The 16,490-nt window shown below is 41.0% G+C and overlaps 1 protein-coding gene across 2 annotated transcripts; it reads left to right on the forward strand.

Annotated features, from left to right (window-relative positions):
* Nucleotides 1-403: 403 nt before the first annotated feature.
* Nucleotides 404-6,952, forward strand: prep (prolyl endopeptidase). 2 transcript variants are annotated; one of them, XM_076165375.1, is made up of 14 exons: nt 404-655; nt 972-1,046; nt 1,596-1,729; nt 1,971-2,101; nt 2,191-2,400; nt 2,525-2,646; nt 2,772-2,877; nt 3,033-3,224; nt 3,578-3,775; nt 3,915-4,018; nt 4,664-4,895; nt 5,091-5,222; nt 5,319-5,475; nt 5,893-6,952. In XM_076165375.1, exons 1-14 carry the CDS (start codon nt 506-508, stop codon nt 6,185-6,187), a joined length of 2,238 nt encoding a protein of 745 aa, XP_076021490.1. In that variant the 5' UTR covers nt 404-505; the 3' UTR covers nt 6,188-6,952. The 2 variants fall into 2 exon arrangements, with proteins under 2 accessions (XP_076021490.1, XP_076021491.1); XM_076165376.1 differs by having other exon boundaries at nt 975-1,046.
* Nucleotides 6,953-16,490: the final 9,538 nt, after the last annotated feature.

Below are 16,490 nucleotides of genomic sequence, written 5' to 3' on the forward strand. Positions count from 1 at the left end.
GATGCACGGGACAATTATGAGACGCAGAGATAATTATGCCGTACCTTTAACTAAGGCTATGGCCTAATTACTCACAGCCTCGCTTTGTAGCATTTCAGAATCTATATTGGTGTTTGAGCCATAAATAACTAAATTACTGTTTTATTTTTAGCCTTAGAAAACAAAACGTCTCCTGTAAAAAGGTTAGATATGTCACACCCAGACAGGTTGTCAAAACGTCCAAACAATAGGAATCATTTGAGAGAAATAGTCTTTAAATAATACCGCTGTGATTTATTGAACGTTTAGTTTAGTTTTTAGTTTAGTTCTTCTTATTTTTCCTAAGTTACACAATGAAGGAGACGTTACTGAAACTTGAACCTCGTCGACTAGAAGGTTCTATTCTCCTTCTTAGTCAGCAGAAGGCGCCATATTATCTGAACAGCAGTTCTCTGTGTTCTCTTGAATGCATTTGTTGACTGTGTGTGTGTCTTTGTTCTGCTAAACGCTTCGGCTTGCGAAGTTTATGTTTTGTAGAGGCCACGGGGTCATTTTAAAGCCTTTATTTCGGGTTTTGAAGCAGGGTTTTGGCGAAGCGTTGGTCTTACATAAACCCCGAACCCTGAGCGGCAAAATGTCTTTCCAGTATCCGCAAGCGTACCGTGACGAGGCAGTTGTAAGTACCGGTAGCTAGCGGATTAGCCTAGCATGCTAACAAACCAGGATGCTTAATCATTACCCAGTGTCATTCATTCAAAGGAGCGTCTGCTAAGCGCGCCAGTTAACTAAGCGCGTTAAATGCAGAACGAGTCTTTCCCAGATCAAATAAACAAATAAACATAAATGACGCTTTCATCCAAATAATAAAGTATTTCTGTCATGGTTGTTGGTATTGCTAACGTAGCTTACTAGCCCGGATTTGTAGCAGCTCGCTCGCCAGCCACACTTTAACCGATTACATTTGCTTTTCTGTGTTGTTTTGCTATTTTCAGCAGGATGGTTATCATGGATGCAAAGTTGCTGATCCATACAGCTGGCTGGAGGACCCTGACAGTGAAAAGACACAGGTAAATCAACATCGGATAAAGATGGATTCGTATTTTAGCTTTACTGTCAGCTTGCATTGTTTAAGACTGAATTTGTATTGACTCATCATAATTGCCCTTTAAAGATCTTGTTTACAAGGTTGTTGTGGTTATACAGCTGCGCTTTAATAATGAAGCACATAAACCTTACGTTTAATGGTAATCACAGGGAGCACTGTTCCCTATGACATCACAGGGATTCCTTTCTGTTTGTGTTAATGATTAATGAAATGAGTTTGAGAAGCAAATTTGCTGCACAATGTTTCGAGTGAATTCAACCTTTTGAAGTTGTGGCTTTTATTGCTGCATTCAGTTTAGAGTTGACTGCCAGGATAGAAAATTCTATGTCTTATAGGTATACTGAGGCCTTGTGTTTTCAATCTACATGAAGTAAAGCATGTGATGACATAAGTTGCTACCCTCCCAGACGATGCAAAGTCAGGGGGAAATGTCCCTTGTGGCTGTGCTCAGAGGTTTCTTTTCAGCTAAATGTGAACATCTGAGCTAACGGTATAATTTTTTTTCCCCCAGGCCTTTGTCAGCGCCCAGAATCAGCTGACAGTGCCATTTCTGGAGCAATGTGAGGTACGAGACCTGTTCAAGGACCGTATGACTGAGCTGTACGACTACCCAAAGTACAGCTGCCCCTTCAAGCGAGGGAGCAGGTAAGACCGCTGAAGCAACAGCATCCATTTGAGACATCATCACATACAATTCATCATTCAATATCATTTAATAAATGCATAATGCCATTGTAAAATGCTGGACTTTCACATATTAATACCCTGACATGAATTCTGGCAGTTACAGTGAGTGAGCCTTTTATTGATCTAGCTCTAACATTATCCCAAATGTATTTTTAAGGAATGTATAAATCAATTTTAACAAACTGTCCCCACTTTGCAGGTACTTTCACTTCTATAACACAGGTCTGCAGAACCAGAGTGTGATGTATGTGCAGGAGAGGCTGGACGCAGAACCCACAGCCTTCTTGGACCCGAACACGTTTTCTGATGATGGGACAGTTGCCCTGAGAGGTATCAACGAAACGGACTTAGAATGAACTGGTGCTTAGTTTATGTGCCTTCTTGTATGAATGTTCCCCTTCTCTTCTGTTTCTTCTAAGGTTACGCCTTCTCTGAGGATGGGGAGTACCTGGCGTACGGCACCAGTGCCAGTGGTTCAGACTGGGTGGAGATGCGTTTTCTGCGGGTTGAGGGGGCCGTGCCTATGGAGGACTGCCTGGAGCGGGTCAAGTTTAGCTGCATGTCATGGACGCATGACGGGAAGGGTCTTTTCTACAACTCGTACCCTGAACAGGAGGGGAAGAGCGATGGTAAGATCCCCACATTCACAACAGTTACTTTCGAATCTGTATCATTCTCTTCAATGCTGATGGCCTTATTTTTAGTCACCACTAGAGGGCAGGAGATAGACTCAAATATTGTGTCCCCTGTCAGGCACTGAGACCTCCACCAACCTGCACCAGAAGCTGTACTTCCATGTATTGGGGACTCCCCAGTCCAAGGACGTCCTGTGTGCCGAGTTCCCTGAACACCCCAAATGGATGAGTGGGGCTGAGGTGTGTTTGACAGACAGCTTCTTGTTCCCAATAAAAAATTATAGATATCAGTCAGAAGGATCATGTCTAAATAGTTCCTTAAATAGATTTGACAGTCGTGAGTAAATGTTGGCTGTGGGTTGCAGGTGTCGGATGATGGCCGCTACGTGCTGCTGTCCATCAGGGAAGGCTGTGATCCAGTGAACCGACTGTGGTATTGTGACCTCCAGACGACCCCTCGGGGTATTACAGGTAGACTTATTGATGTATGAATGAAATGTCAAATCCTCATTATTTGGGGCAGTGTTGTGATGGTGGATATTTATTTTGAAGTCTGAGTCCTGGAACCAAAGCTGAGACGCTGAACTCGCTTTGTAATTTTGGTTCCAATTTCTCCTCTCCTCTAGGACTTCTGCCTTGGGTGAAGCTGATTGACAATTTCGACGCGGAGTACGAGTACGTGACCAACGAGGACACGGTGTTTACGTTTAAGACCAACCTGGACGCGCCGCGGTATCGCCTCATCAACATAGACTTTGCCTCCCCGGATGAGGGCAACTGGAAGGAGCTCATCCCCCAGCACGACAAGGACGTCATCGGTGAGTTGCTGCAACACTCGTAGAAACTTTAATAAAATAGGCTGCATGGGAAGAGAATACTATTAAATAGCAGTGGTGGGCTCAAGTCATTGTTTTAGAAAAGTCTTCTTAAGTCAGGTTATTTGTCAAGCAAGTCCAGCCACTCCTAAGTACTTCTTTATTACAGTTGTGATATAAATATTTAAAGAGTGAACTATATCCAAAGTTACTCTGCTGATGCTTATGGATTGCCTCATTAATTTCACTCTATTATTTACTCTCACCCTCCTTTTTAAAATTTCATGTCAGTCTCACTTTACCCTTTTATATTTTCCACTCTCAAACCTGTTGCCTCTCCTTGGTCTCGCCTATAGTGTTCGCCACTTGCACATACTCCAGCTTCCTGTTTGTGTGTTTCCTCCACGACGTGAAGAATGTGTTGAAGATGTACCGGCTGAGCTCGGGGGAGGAGCTCAGGACCTTCCCCCTGGACGTTGGCTCCGTGGTGGGCTTCACCGGGCGGAAGAGAGACTCGGAGATCTTCTACTATTTCACGTCTTTCCTCTCCCCAGGTACTCCAGCGTCCAACGCACCTGCTCTCTGAAATGAACTACACTCTGCATCTCTCACTCTGTATCACACAATTCTTATATTAAGGCTCTCCCAGTTAAAGATGGCAACTAAATCACACACTTTTCTTCCTTCGCCCAGCCATTATTTACCACTGCGACCTGACAAAGGAGCCACTCCAGCCTCACATCTTCAGGGAGGTCACCGTCAAAGGCTTCAACCCCTCCGACTATCAGACTACTCAGGTAAGCAGAACCTCTAATATCAGGGGTCGTATTCATATGACCCTTTCAGTTTATTAACTCATAAGTATCGCTGTTTCCAAGTCCGCTCCCATAAGTTTTTGAAGGAGGAACGTGCACATGCGTCTGTTTGTGCACGAGTACCAAACCTTGACCCAATTTAAGTCCCGACGCTTGTGTATTTAACAGGAATTAATCAGGTTGTCGGGTGGAAAACCGGCTCAGACCTGTGATACGCGAGATCAAATCCCTCTCGGTTGTAGTGTGCGACCCGAGGTGTTTCAAAAGTAATTAATTTCCCATTTGAAAGTAAACGGTAATGTTTGCTGGCGTCTCGCGGTCCAGATGATTGTTCCATTTCCCCCGCAATCACACTGAGAGCAAAAATAACACAGTCCAAGCAAAAATAGGTGAGGCAACGAGGACAGGGTTTATATAACTGAGGGACAAGGACGTTCCAAAATGGACTTTGTCTTCCTAAAAGTCCCGGATACAAGGTAGAGAGCCTCATGAGAATAGGGAAGAACACTGGCATTGTTGATTCGTGTGCTCGGATGCTGTTTACTTACTGATGGAGGACGAGCGTTTCCTGCTCTTTCAGTCTTGTCGGTTCTGACCACACAGCTCTCTCTCCCCTCCACTCCTCAGATCTTCTACCCCACCAAGGACGGCACTCAAATCCCCATGTTCATCGTGCACAAGAAGGGCATCAAGCTGGACGGCTCCCACCCGGGTTTCCTGTACGGCTACGGTGGCTTCAACATCTCCATCACCCCTAGCTACAGCGTCTCCCGCCTCATCTTCGTCGGACATCTGGGCGGAGTGCTGGCCGTCGCTAACATCCGGGGCGGCGGGGAGTACGGCGAGACCTGGCACAAAGGTGAGACGCGTTGAACACACACACACACACACACACACACACACACACACACACACACACACACACACACACACACACACACACACACACATTCAAGCAGTGTGTACCAAACTGTCAAAGCTTCATTGTAGTGAAATAAAAGCAGTTTAAACTCCTCCGTTTACACGCTTTCTCTGTTTTGTGTTTTTCCATCAGCTGGCATGTTGGCCAACAAACAGAACTGCTTCACAGACTTCCAGTGTGCGGCTGAATATCTCGTCAAGGAGGGATACACTTCCCCCTCCAAGCTGACCATCAACGGAGGCTCCAACGGTGGCCTGCTCGTGGGTGTGTACAGCGACAGACAATCTGGGTTCAATAGAATGAATTAAAAGGCCATTTTCAAAGGACATTTGAAAGACGTGTGTGTGTTTTCCCTCTCAGCTGCGTGTGTGAATCAGCGGCCAGAGCTGTTTGGCTGTGCCGTAGCTCAGGTCGGAGTTATGGACATGCTGAAGTTCCACAAGTTCACCATTGGCCACGCCTGGACCACCGACTTCGGCTGCTCAGAAGACAAAGAGCAGTTTGACTGTCTCATGAAGTAGGTGCTCACTGTGGGGGTGTGTGTGTGTGTGTGTGTGTGTGTGTGTGTGTGTGTGTGTGTGTGTGTGTGTGTGTGTGTGTGTGTGTGTGTGTGTGTGTGTGTGTGTGTGTGTGTGTGTGTGTGTGTGTGTGTGTGTGTGTGTGTGTGTGTGTGTGTGTGTGTGTGTGTGTGTGTGGTAGAAGGAGTAGTGTTCCAATTTAGCTTTATACATTTCTGTATTTTCCCAATTGTCTCTGTTTTTTTCTTCTGCAACTTCAGTTTTACTTGAATAGTTTGAAGGTAGATTAATACTAGACGGGCATCACTTCTTTCATTTGCACTCTGGTTGATTCATGCAACCATAACTTCTATTTCCTCCACTAACATCTAACGCTGCCTCCTCTTTCTCTCTCTCTCTCTCTCTCTCTCTGACAGATACTCTCCGCTCCATAACATCTGCATCCCAGAGGACAACGGCGTCCAGTATCCCGCCGTGCTCCTGCTGACGGGCGACCACGACGACCGAGTGGTCCCGCTGCACTCGCTCAAGTACATGGCCACCCTGCAGCACATCGTGGGCCGCAGCCCCAAACAGACTAATCCCCTGTTCATCCTCGTGGACACAAAGTCGGGCCACGGCGCCGGAAAGCCCACCAGCAAAGTCATCCAGGAGGTGGCGGACACCTACGCTTTCATCGCCCGCTGCCTCAACATCTCCTGGGTCCAATAACCGAGCTTATCCCCCCTCACCGCCTTCCTTATCCTCCACCAATTTTGAATTAATTTGTCACTCGTTTGCATAACTCATCTTATCATCTTTTGGAGCACTTCGGGGGCTTTTATCAGTTTTTCATAAATACACGTCACATTTACTCAGCCATCACTGCAATCCGTGTTTTTTTTCCTTCTCTCTGCCCCTCCCACACTCTCTCACACACACACACACATCAGGGTCTCTGCAGCTGCGCTTACTACACACACACACACACTACAAGCCAACGCGCACCACTTTACAGCTTAACCACGCTCTCCCGCAAGTCCTAATGAAATAAAGATGATTTCAGTATCCATCAAGTCGCCGTGTAAAGGGGAAGGGCTGTCGTCACGGTCACACCAGCCCATAAATCAGCCATTAGTCATGAGGTTAATGTGGGAAAAAGTTAATCGAAAGATCATTAGTTCTGTCTGTGTGCTCCGACATACTGTGCGTGCTATTTATTTATCATTTGTGCGAGAACAGAGGCCGTTTGGTATCGAGCGATTATAGCATGACTAAGCAGACGACGTACTGTGCAAATGATTATGCGGTAAATTGACAGTATTGTTGCGGATACGGATAAGTGTTTGGAGAAAATGCAAAAACTAAATTGCATAGTGTTTGCATGTATGTGTGTGTGTTTGTGTGCGTGTGTGTGTGTTTTGTTTAACATGTCAGTCCCCACTTTTCTTTTAGACTGATGATTTCTACCTCTTGACTTGCTGGTTTCCTTTGAAAGGGAAGACAAAAAATTGAGAAAAACAAGTTCAATAAAACAACTTTTTAAGCCGTGATTGGTTGTAACGTCTTTAGGAAAAGCCACAATAGGAGGACAACGAATGATGTCATTGACACAACAGGTACAACACATTTTCTCTGTAAAATCCGTTTGTATTTGTTTTAGTATTATAGCTGGGAATTACTTAGTATATTTTTTTTACTTTCTTTCTTTGCCTTCTGTTGTCTTAGGGGTTTTTTTTGCCCCCCAAAAATTGGAATTTGCAAGAACAGGAAACAATAGCGTGTGCCTGGTCGTCCAGCAGGGGGCAGTCACTCTGAACACGTGCACCATGAGGGTGGTCTCAGCCAGGGCCTCAAATTACTCAATCTTTATTCTAAAGGACTTTGTTGACATCTGCTTTGGCCTTTCTGTAGTCATGTTTTGCACAATATAGTCATTTTTGAAAGACTCCATTTAAGAGGAAGACAATTTTTTTTTCTTTGCCAAAATCATTTCAGATTGAAAATTAATAGAGGAATCAGCAAAAATGCCTTAAACATAAGTGTTTTCAGAATGTTAATGTTAATTTGGATGATTTTCAAACAGACACAGTTTAAACATCTTAAACTCCTGATTTTTCCCCTTAACTTAAACATAAGTGGTATTTCACTCCACTGCATTGCATCCATGTTCCTTCATCGAACAAGAAACAAAACTCACTCGTTTTCATTAGATATTTATTTGAATTCAACTCTGCTTTATTACAAATTGTACAACATATTATACATACAGTAAATACATGTGATTGAAAACTTAACACCCTGTTAGTATCTTCACAAATGGTCGTCTTTATTTCTTTCCTCTATTTTCTTCTGATAAGAGAAGCAAAGCAGCAGGCAAAAGTTTGATAGATACTCAAACACAATCAGGACTTTGAAATGTAACGTTTAGAATAAAATTGTTGTTTGTTGGTTAAAAAAAACTGTTTTACCTTAACCAGCCAATTTATAGTTTCTAAAATAGCAAAATAAGCTCTTACATGTATAAAGACACTTTTGTTTTGTTCATTTTTATTTAAACTGGATTAATTTAACATAATTGGTTAATGATTAGTGAAAGTTTCTGGATCCACTCAACTGAAACAAAACTCCTTTTTATGGAAATGAGAATTAAACAGTATTCATTTAAGTTTGAAATTAAACTGAACTTAGTGATATGAACATTTTGTATTTTATAGAAAACTAAAGCAATAAAAAGCTCCTTTCAGGTTGTTTCTCAGCTTCTGTGATTAAACTAAAATAAAGTTCAGAAAACTAAATTAAATCTTATCAAATCGCTAACCAATTAAAACAAACCTGAAGCTTTGGACAACATCACACTTGAAATTATCTTCAAATGTCATCAACTTTTCACATCCAACATTGACAATTATCAGACTCGGTGAAATGGCATTCACAATAAATAATAAGTCAAAATAAATGGATTACAGTAATAAATAGATTTGATACGTTAGAAAGAAGAAGAAAGCTGTCTTTCAAAACTTCATGAAGTCATTTATCATTCTACATTTTTTATTTTAACTGAAGATGACTGAACAAAGGCAAGACTGTAAAATGTGATAATTCCAAAATGGTATTTGAATAAGTAAAAATTATAAAACCCTAAAACATCCTTTAGAATGCTAAATTAATCATTATGAAACCAATACGAGAGAGAGAGAGAGACAGAGAGAGAGAGAGAGCGAGAGCGAGAGCGAGAGAGAGAGCGAGAGAGAGAGAGAGAGAGAGAGAGAGAGAGAGAGAGAGAGAGAGAGAGAGAGAGAGAGAGAGAGAGAGAGAGAATGGGGGGGAATGTAAAAACAACTAACAAAGCAACCACCAGGGGGCGCATGTGGGCGCTCGCGGCAGCAGACAGTCTATGCAATCAGAATCAAACCGCAGGCGGAAGATCGATGCAGTTCGATAAGTTGGTTTTTCCTCTGGGTGAAGCTCATTCAAATTTTAAAATAAATATATTTTTGTCAAGTTGGGCGGATAGTTTCGGCAAACTAAAACTACAAGGATTCAAAGTATCACGTGAAAACGGGGCTCAATGTACTGGTTCCTGATTGGCTGTCACGTTGAAAGCTTTCGTGAAACATCCAATGAGCACACACCTCTGACCGCATTTGTTAATTTGAATATTAATGCCATTTCCGGAAAACAATGCTCTTTCCGGTTAAAGAACTATTTAACTGGGCGGAACGTTAATGTTCCACTATTTATCGGCAATAATCATGCATTTATTATTGTTGTAAAATTTAAGTAGTTTTCTAGCGATGTTGTTGTCTGCAGTTAATCAACTTTATGCATATTTAAGGGTTTTTTAAGGGGGTTTATTCTTGAAATTCCCCGTTGTGTTGAATGTAATGTGTCTCCCCCTACACTATAAAATAAGGGAGTATTCAATAACACCAAAGGTTCGTTCACCTTTCACCTAATTTCAAGGAAAGTACACTGTTTTTCTAAATCTTAATTTAAAGGCAACATGTAAATACCTTAATATTTAAAGGACAATAAGACAAATTGAAAATTAAAGACACTAAAATGATGTTATGTTGTGAAAATTGTAAATTATTAAGTTTAATTAAGCCTTTTAAGCTCCACCCAGGAAGCCCCGTTTATCCATCATTACTCAAAACTCTAAAGTGACATTTTAAATATTTTTTTCTAAATCCAATCCAGGCATTTATTCAAGAATTTGAGATTTGTTTTCCACTATTTTTCTGTTGATTTCCTTCACACTAATACACCAATCTCAATTAAAAATGCAGTATCCATCCCATAATAAACTACTTGTTGTCCTTATCTGTGCAACATTCTTATTTCTTTATGTTTACCTCTTATAGCAACATAGAAAGTCACATGTTAGGAATGTTATGTTATGAATACTGCTCCAATAATGAAACCACAGTGGGAATCATACATGGACGTTTACGATCTTTATTCTTAATGTACCCTAAAGTTCTGTTAAATACGAGTTACATGTTTTCACAATAGAGTTTGACGTGTATTAGATTGTTTCATCCTTACATCATGCACTTTACCAAACTACTCTATAATTGATTTGATTAAGTTGAGTTATTTGGGGATTTTGTGGCTGTTTTGCAACGTTTTTCATGTTATTTTGGAATAAAAGAAGGACAAATCTAATAGAAAAGAGACCAAATTGAAGTGTAGGCAGCCTATAAAGACTTCAACATGATTTCTCCTCTATATTGCATTAAAGATTTGTTTTCACAATCTAATCTCCATCTAGATTAGTTACTCCTCTTCAAACACTGTTCACACTTTATCTGCACTTTGTCCAAAACAAGCATTCCCCCTATTTCAGTGTTGTTTGTGTTTTAAGGACTATATGAAACAACTATAAAGGCATGAAATGTCTTTTCCCTCACTTTGGCCACCATTCTCCTGCAGGTAAACGTCTCTCCTGCGCCGATGGGTGGCGCTATCCTCGCCTACCACTCTACATACCCAACTGAATAAGGATCCAGCCCAGTGTGATCAAGCCAGCAGCTGTATGATAAGTAACAGACAAAGGTTTGTGTTGATGAAGGACAACAGAATGAAGTGTATTCGTGCCTATATGTGATCTGTAAATGCTCAACCTGACCAAACTGCTTGTTGATTTTCAGGGGAAATCCACATGAATGATGCTTCAGTCAGTGTGTGAGCAGGAGCAGGAGCCGGGGTGGGGGATGTGAAGTATATGGATCTGTATCTGCACGACAGGGAGGAGGTGGGGGGAGGCTAGGAGCAGGATGGAGGAGGCCACATGGTTTGGAGAGCCATAAGATATGCGGGAGTGGGCAGATTTGCGCTTTGACGCATCTGAAGGGTGGAAAAACTGACCTGTCTGCTGGGAATGAGAGGATTTAAGAGGACTTTCTGGTAAATGCAGACATGTTTAGACCTGAGTCACACTGGATTTGCCTTTAATGGCCTTCTGGGTGTTCATTTAAATGCTTTTTTTTGGCGCAGAAATCTCTCTCTTTGGCGCAGTTTTGGAGATGAATCCTTACATATGTGTTTCCAGTAATCTCCACTGTGGCTAAATTCAAATCTGCCTTGCTCACACGCCACTCGGCTTCTGTTACAGTGTCACTATAAAATATTCATCCACGGAAAATCTCTTTGATTTCACTCGGTCATCGGCTCGGTCCCGCAGGTTAAAGTGTGTCTAAACATGCGGATCCGACGAGAGCTGCGGCGCACCTGAAGTCAACCGGTTCAACTCCACTTTCCCTGCGTGGTTTTTACCTCCTCCTTTGCCTGTGCCATCTCATCCACCCACGGGGAAAGCGTGAGGATGTCCGCCCCCTCTCCCGCAGGTGAGTCCCGACCTGAAATCTTTCATTTTAAGCACGTTTTCTTTCATATTTAACCCAAAAACTGGACAATATACCTTAACAATCTGCGTATTTATAATAATATCACAATTAACACGCACATAGATAAAGAACAAACGCACCTTCATGGAAACTAACTCAATAAGTTCTAAAATGGAGATAAAGAAAGTGAAACTTAACAAGAATGAAAATTTCCCATCGTCGTAAACGCATCTTTTCCTGCTTTAAACCATTACAGGACTATTGACGTTATTATTTCGCAACATCCATCGATTATGGTTGAGTGTTCCGCCTCAGATCGATTATTCGGCTTAAAAACTAAAAATCTGAATGAAACTGTGAGGAAGATGAAGATGAAGCAACACTGACCTGTCGAATCCCGATGAAGAAGAACTTTTAAATATAAAACATGACGTATTGGTCCAATAAAAGCGTACTTTAGGTCGCATTGTGCGCACATTTGGGCGCACCGGGGACTCAGGCGCTCCTCCGGCAGCACCCCCCACCCTCGCCCTGTGACGTCACTTATTCATTTCATTCACATAATTCCAGCCTGTTTACTGGGGAGTTTAATGGGGAGTGAAAATAAGGACGATTCGACGCTTTTGAAAGCAAGTTTCATTCTGCGTCGTTTGTCCTTCTCTCTGATTGAGAACCTGTTGGAAACTCGGCTCAGTTGAGAGACAAAACAGAGGCAGGAATCGATCATTTGATCAGGAAAACGTGTCGGATTGAGAGTCCGCGAAGTAGAACTCGTTTGTAATCAAAATACAACGATCAAATCTGAGTTTATTCGAGTAATCGGACTTCGTGAATTTCATCTAAAGAAGCAAAAAGAACCATATCTGCTCCTCCTTCTTTGAGGTTGACTTGATGAAGCACATGGCCCAAGCATGTTTTTATCACATCTGTGCGACTTTTTCGTTTATTGCAAATATCTCTTAACGAAATCAGTTGAGAGCGTAAATGAGGAGTTGTTATAAAATATCAGAAACACTTATTTGATGTTTTTTGGGGGGTGGAGGCAGAAGAAGAAATAGGAAAGAATGAGAATCAAAGTGAAAGTAGTGTAATTTAGGACTGAAGCTCACAGTTTCACCTTTCTGTGCGATTAAAATCTAAAGAAAATAATCACATTTTGCTTGTAAAACGTCCCAGAGATGAAAGACAATCAAAAGAAGAGGGGGGAGGGAAAAAACAGCTCTGAGGGCAGATTGCCTGCTTACCCAACACTGTTTACATTGGCCCCGGTAAAGGATATAAAAAAGTGAAGGATGGGTGGCTGGAATGCATGAAGTAAACGACAAAAAACACCCCACCTCCCCAAAAAGAAAGGAGAAAAGAGAGAGACGAACCCAGTGAACCCTTTGAACTGCATTGACAGCAAGGAGAGTTTCCTCTGGGAGCCCTGCATGTTTGAGGGTGGGGGTTGGGTGAGGTTAGCTGGGGTGAGGGAGTCTAAAGTCTGCTCTCAAAGTTGGTATTCAAAGAGCTCCGGAATCTCTGCACATGAGCTTAAATGCACATAATGATCTGTTTTTAAAAAGGTGATTATAGTCCTGGGAGCTGAATTTGAGGTCCTGAGGGCTCAATTTCTGGATGTATATAAAAACGTATATGACAAAACCAATAATCTGCTTTTATAAAATGCTGAAAACCGGTTTTATTGTGCTTTTTCTAACATATATCAAACTAATGTTGTGATAAAAACAGGAGTAACATGCAGTTTAATTGATGTTACCCAGAATCCTCCATTAAAGAAATCTGTCCTCAAAATGTATCAAACAACTTCTAATATAACAATACAACAAAAACACATACAATTGACATTAAACTAAACAAACTTGAGTGCAAACGTGACCAAAATTCATTTAGAAACAACCTTAATAATAATTATGTACCATTTCCAAAAAAAACACAGTAACTTAAATAAATAGTTTCCTGTCAAACTCACACTTCAACAACAAAAAGGCAAACTCACTGATGAGGTCATAAATATGAAAGTGTGTACGATTTTGCAGGATGTGACATTTACATTTGACTTTTAAACAATTTACAAGTGAAAAAGTTGTACTTTTTGTTCTCCTTTATAAACTTTTTGGTTTGCTGTTATATGCTGTTTGCATATGACAATGTTGCGCAATCACCATTGTTACCATTAAGTGTTCATGTTTAAGGGTCATTGAGGGAGAATATATATTTAAAGTTGTGTTGAATTACCAAAAAACTAAACTGTGATTCATGCTACACAAGTCAAGTTTGTGTGAAAGTTTGAGCAGGAGGCAATTTAATTTGACTTTAATGATTATTTCTACTTAATGCTATTTTTCTTATTTGCATATACATTAAAATGTTTATGTTTTTAATCTGAAAACCTGCCGATGGGACTGGAAAGTTGAACTTGAATCTTGAACCTTTTTGGTGTTTAATTATACCTCATAAAATCAATCAAAACAGGAAGATTTCCCCTTTTTTTCAGATGAATTTGATGTCAGAAGCATCTGTAGTGAGGATGTGACTTCCAGCCAGTGACTAATCATAAAACCCCCCAGAAAACTTGACTTTTTTGGTGAGGAATTTTCCCCTTAGATGACCCCATCCTCATCCAGCTCATGCCTTATAATTGCTTCCTATGACTAAACGGCACACCCAACAACCAAATCATTTCGTGTCATTATCTGGTGCACATGTGAGGGGAGCTGCAGCACTGCATCAGAAAGCTCCTGTCAGGATGTGAGTGAGTGAATAACATCTGACACTGGTATCCAACCCTGTGACCCAAACAGTAATTCTGTGGCGGCTGTGGAGGCCTCCTCTACAAGCATCTTCAAAAACAGCACTTGTGCGGGGGCTGGGATGGATTGGGGGCAGGGGTAAGCTTGTGAATTCCGGAGGGTGGGCTCTCGGCCCTGGTGGGTGGGGATGGGGTTGTTGTTGCTTCATTCCTCCAACGTGTTTTTCCTCTTTGCTCGTACCCTGGAGTAACCTCTTGAGAAACGTCCCTGCGGAGTAGATGGGAGATAAGACGCAGAGGTTTCTCAATGAGAATAGTATTTCGCAGGCTGGCTATTGATCGACTCGGTGCCCTTGAGCAGCTGCAGGGCTGAGGGTTAGACCGCTGGTGGCCATGTTTCCTCTCTGCAGTGTTTGGCCCTTGTTGGTGAATGTAGAATTGGATAGAGCAGTGGGAGATGCAGTGAAGTGAAGTTTTGAAAGTGAAAGCTGTGGCATTGACTTTGCATGTTTTCATGACAGAAAATGCAGGAAAATAAGATAGAAGAAGAATGTTACGCTTCTATGAAACCACAGTTATTTCTTATCTATTCACACAGTTTAGATTTTGACTTCATTCCTCTGCATGTATGTGTTGGATGAGCAAAGTACCTTGTTGGTACAGAATTGATTTGAAAATGACAAGGGAGAATCACACGACTCAACACATCAGTTTCTCAGTTTGTTTTTCTGGGTTTTCCAGTCACATTCCAAAGCTGTGAGTTCAGCTCTCTGCTGGTGCCCACAATGGTAATGCGGGGAGGTAACTGGTCATATGTCAGGAACTCTAAAACAACATTAAAGATGGTGGAGAACAAAAAAGTGTTTAATATAATTCACCCTATATTGTTAACCGTTGGTGTGTGATTTAATTGATCCCAAAGCACTTTCCAGCTCTTGAAAGAGATCAAACCTCTATTAAGGCCCAACAGGCCAAGACACATTTGCTCTTGTTCTTCTACACCAGCCCAAAGACAGGAAACAACTATAAAAACTATAGCAAATAACAGTTAAACATTAACCAGTAGTCCTCCAGATCTGTATGTCAGGTGACAAAAATGCCTTCCATTGATTTTGGTGCATTACAAGATGGTGCAAAGACATATTTTGTAATGTTTTGCAAACAATTTACTAAATATCCTGAATCTGGTTCAGCACCAAAACTTCCCAACAGTTCGTCCTACAAGATATTCTTAAATCATCTCTGAATTTTTTGAGTAATCTCCCTTATTATTTTTTATTCTAAAAGAGCTGATATGTATTATGTATGACTTGATTGTTTCTTTTAAAAACAGCGGCACAAGAAAGTTGGCATACAACTATATTCTTCTTCGATCTAAGTTAAACTGTTGCCTGGTACAGTCACTCATTCAGGGATAAAGATTTAATGTTAAGGGTTTTATAGGGTGTTGATGTGCTACACAAAGAAAAACAAAAGATGAGGGTAAAAACTTGTGTTTTTGAACAGTGGTTGTTTGAACAGGTGTTTGACAGGTAAAATATATCAAGTTGCATCCTAAATATCTATTGATCTTTATCCTGCTATATGCTGCTTTGGTAATAAGGCTCATTAATATGCTATGCATCAGCTACAAGCATTTAAGCTGTGTTGAAAATAAGTCAAAATCACAAGTAATCAGTTGTAGCCTGTTTTGTCACGTGCACTATCCGCCATGTTGGATTCACTCCTTTTGTGCTTCTGTGATATCTCTTGATATGAGGGATTTGAGGAATCTTTGAAAAACAGATGGATGATATTACTCCTGAATGGTAGTGCTGGTTGCAAGAAATGAGTCGCAGGGAAGAAAACAAACACAACCTAGCAAAGAAGTATTTGTCTAGGCAAAGACGAAAAGAAGCAAAATTATTGTTCGTGAGATTTTTATACTTCACAGACACAAAATGAAGTCAGATCGATGTCTTTGATGCTAACGGTTGCAAGTACGATTCACAGAAATCAATAACAAAACCTCAGTGTAGATGAAGCCAAAATAACTCCTGCCTAAAAGTGAGCACTAATTGTATTTAATCTAATTTAATATATTTATGCTCATAAACTCTTGCAAATGCAAATTTGTAGTTTTGTGAACAAAACATTACACAAAGCATTACACAACATCTTGCAAAGGATTGTCTGTTATTTATTATTTAACTAACATAGACCTTTAAATGTCTTTAATTCTTAATTAAGTCTATGTGTTATACATAAAAAGTGTTTGTAAATGTTCTCTTGTTTAGTATTAATGTCTTTACAATGTAATGTGATGGTATTAGTGTTGGTTATTGTACAAATACAACAACTTTCCCCGTCCTTCTTTTGGAATTCTCCCCTTAAATGTCCCAAACTAAACAATCTTAACATTCCCTTAATTTCAGTATGCTGTAGCTGCAGG

Source organism: Genypterus blacodes, unplaced genomic scaffold (genome assembly GCF_046128005.1).
Source record: "Genypterus blacodes isolate CSIRO-AG114 ecotype Tasmania unplaced genomic scaffold, CSIRO-AGI_Gbla_v1 ptg000143l_1, whole genome shotgun sequence".
Taxonomy (NCBI): domain Eukaryota; kingdom Metazoa; phylum Chordata; class Actinopteri; order Ophidiiformes; family Ophidiidae; genus Genypterus; species Genypterus blacodes.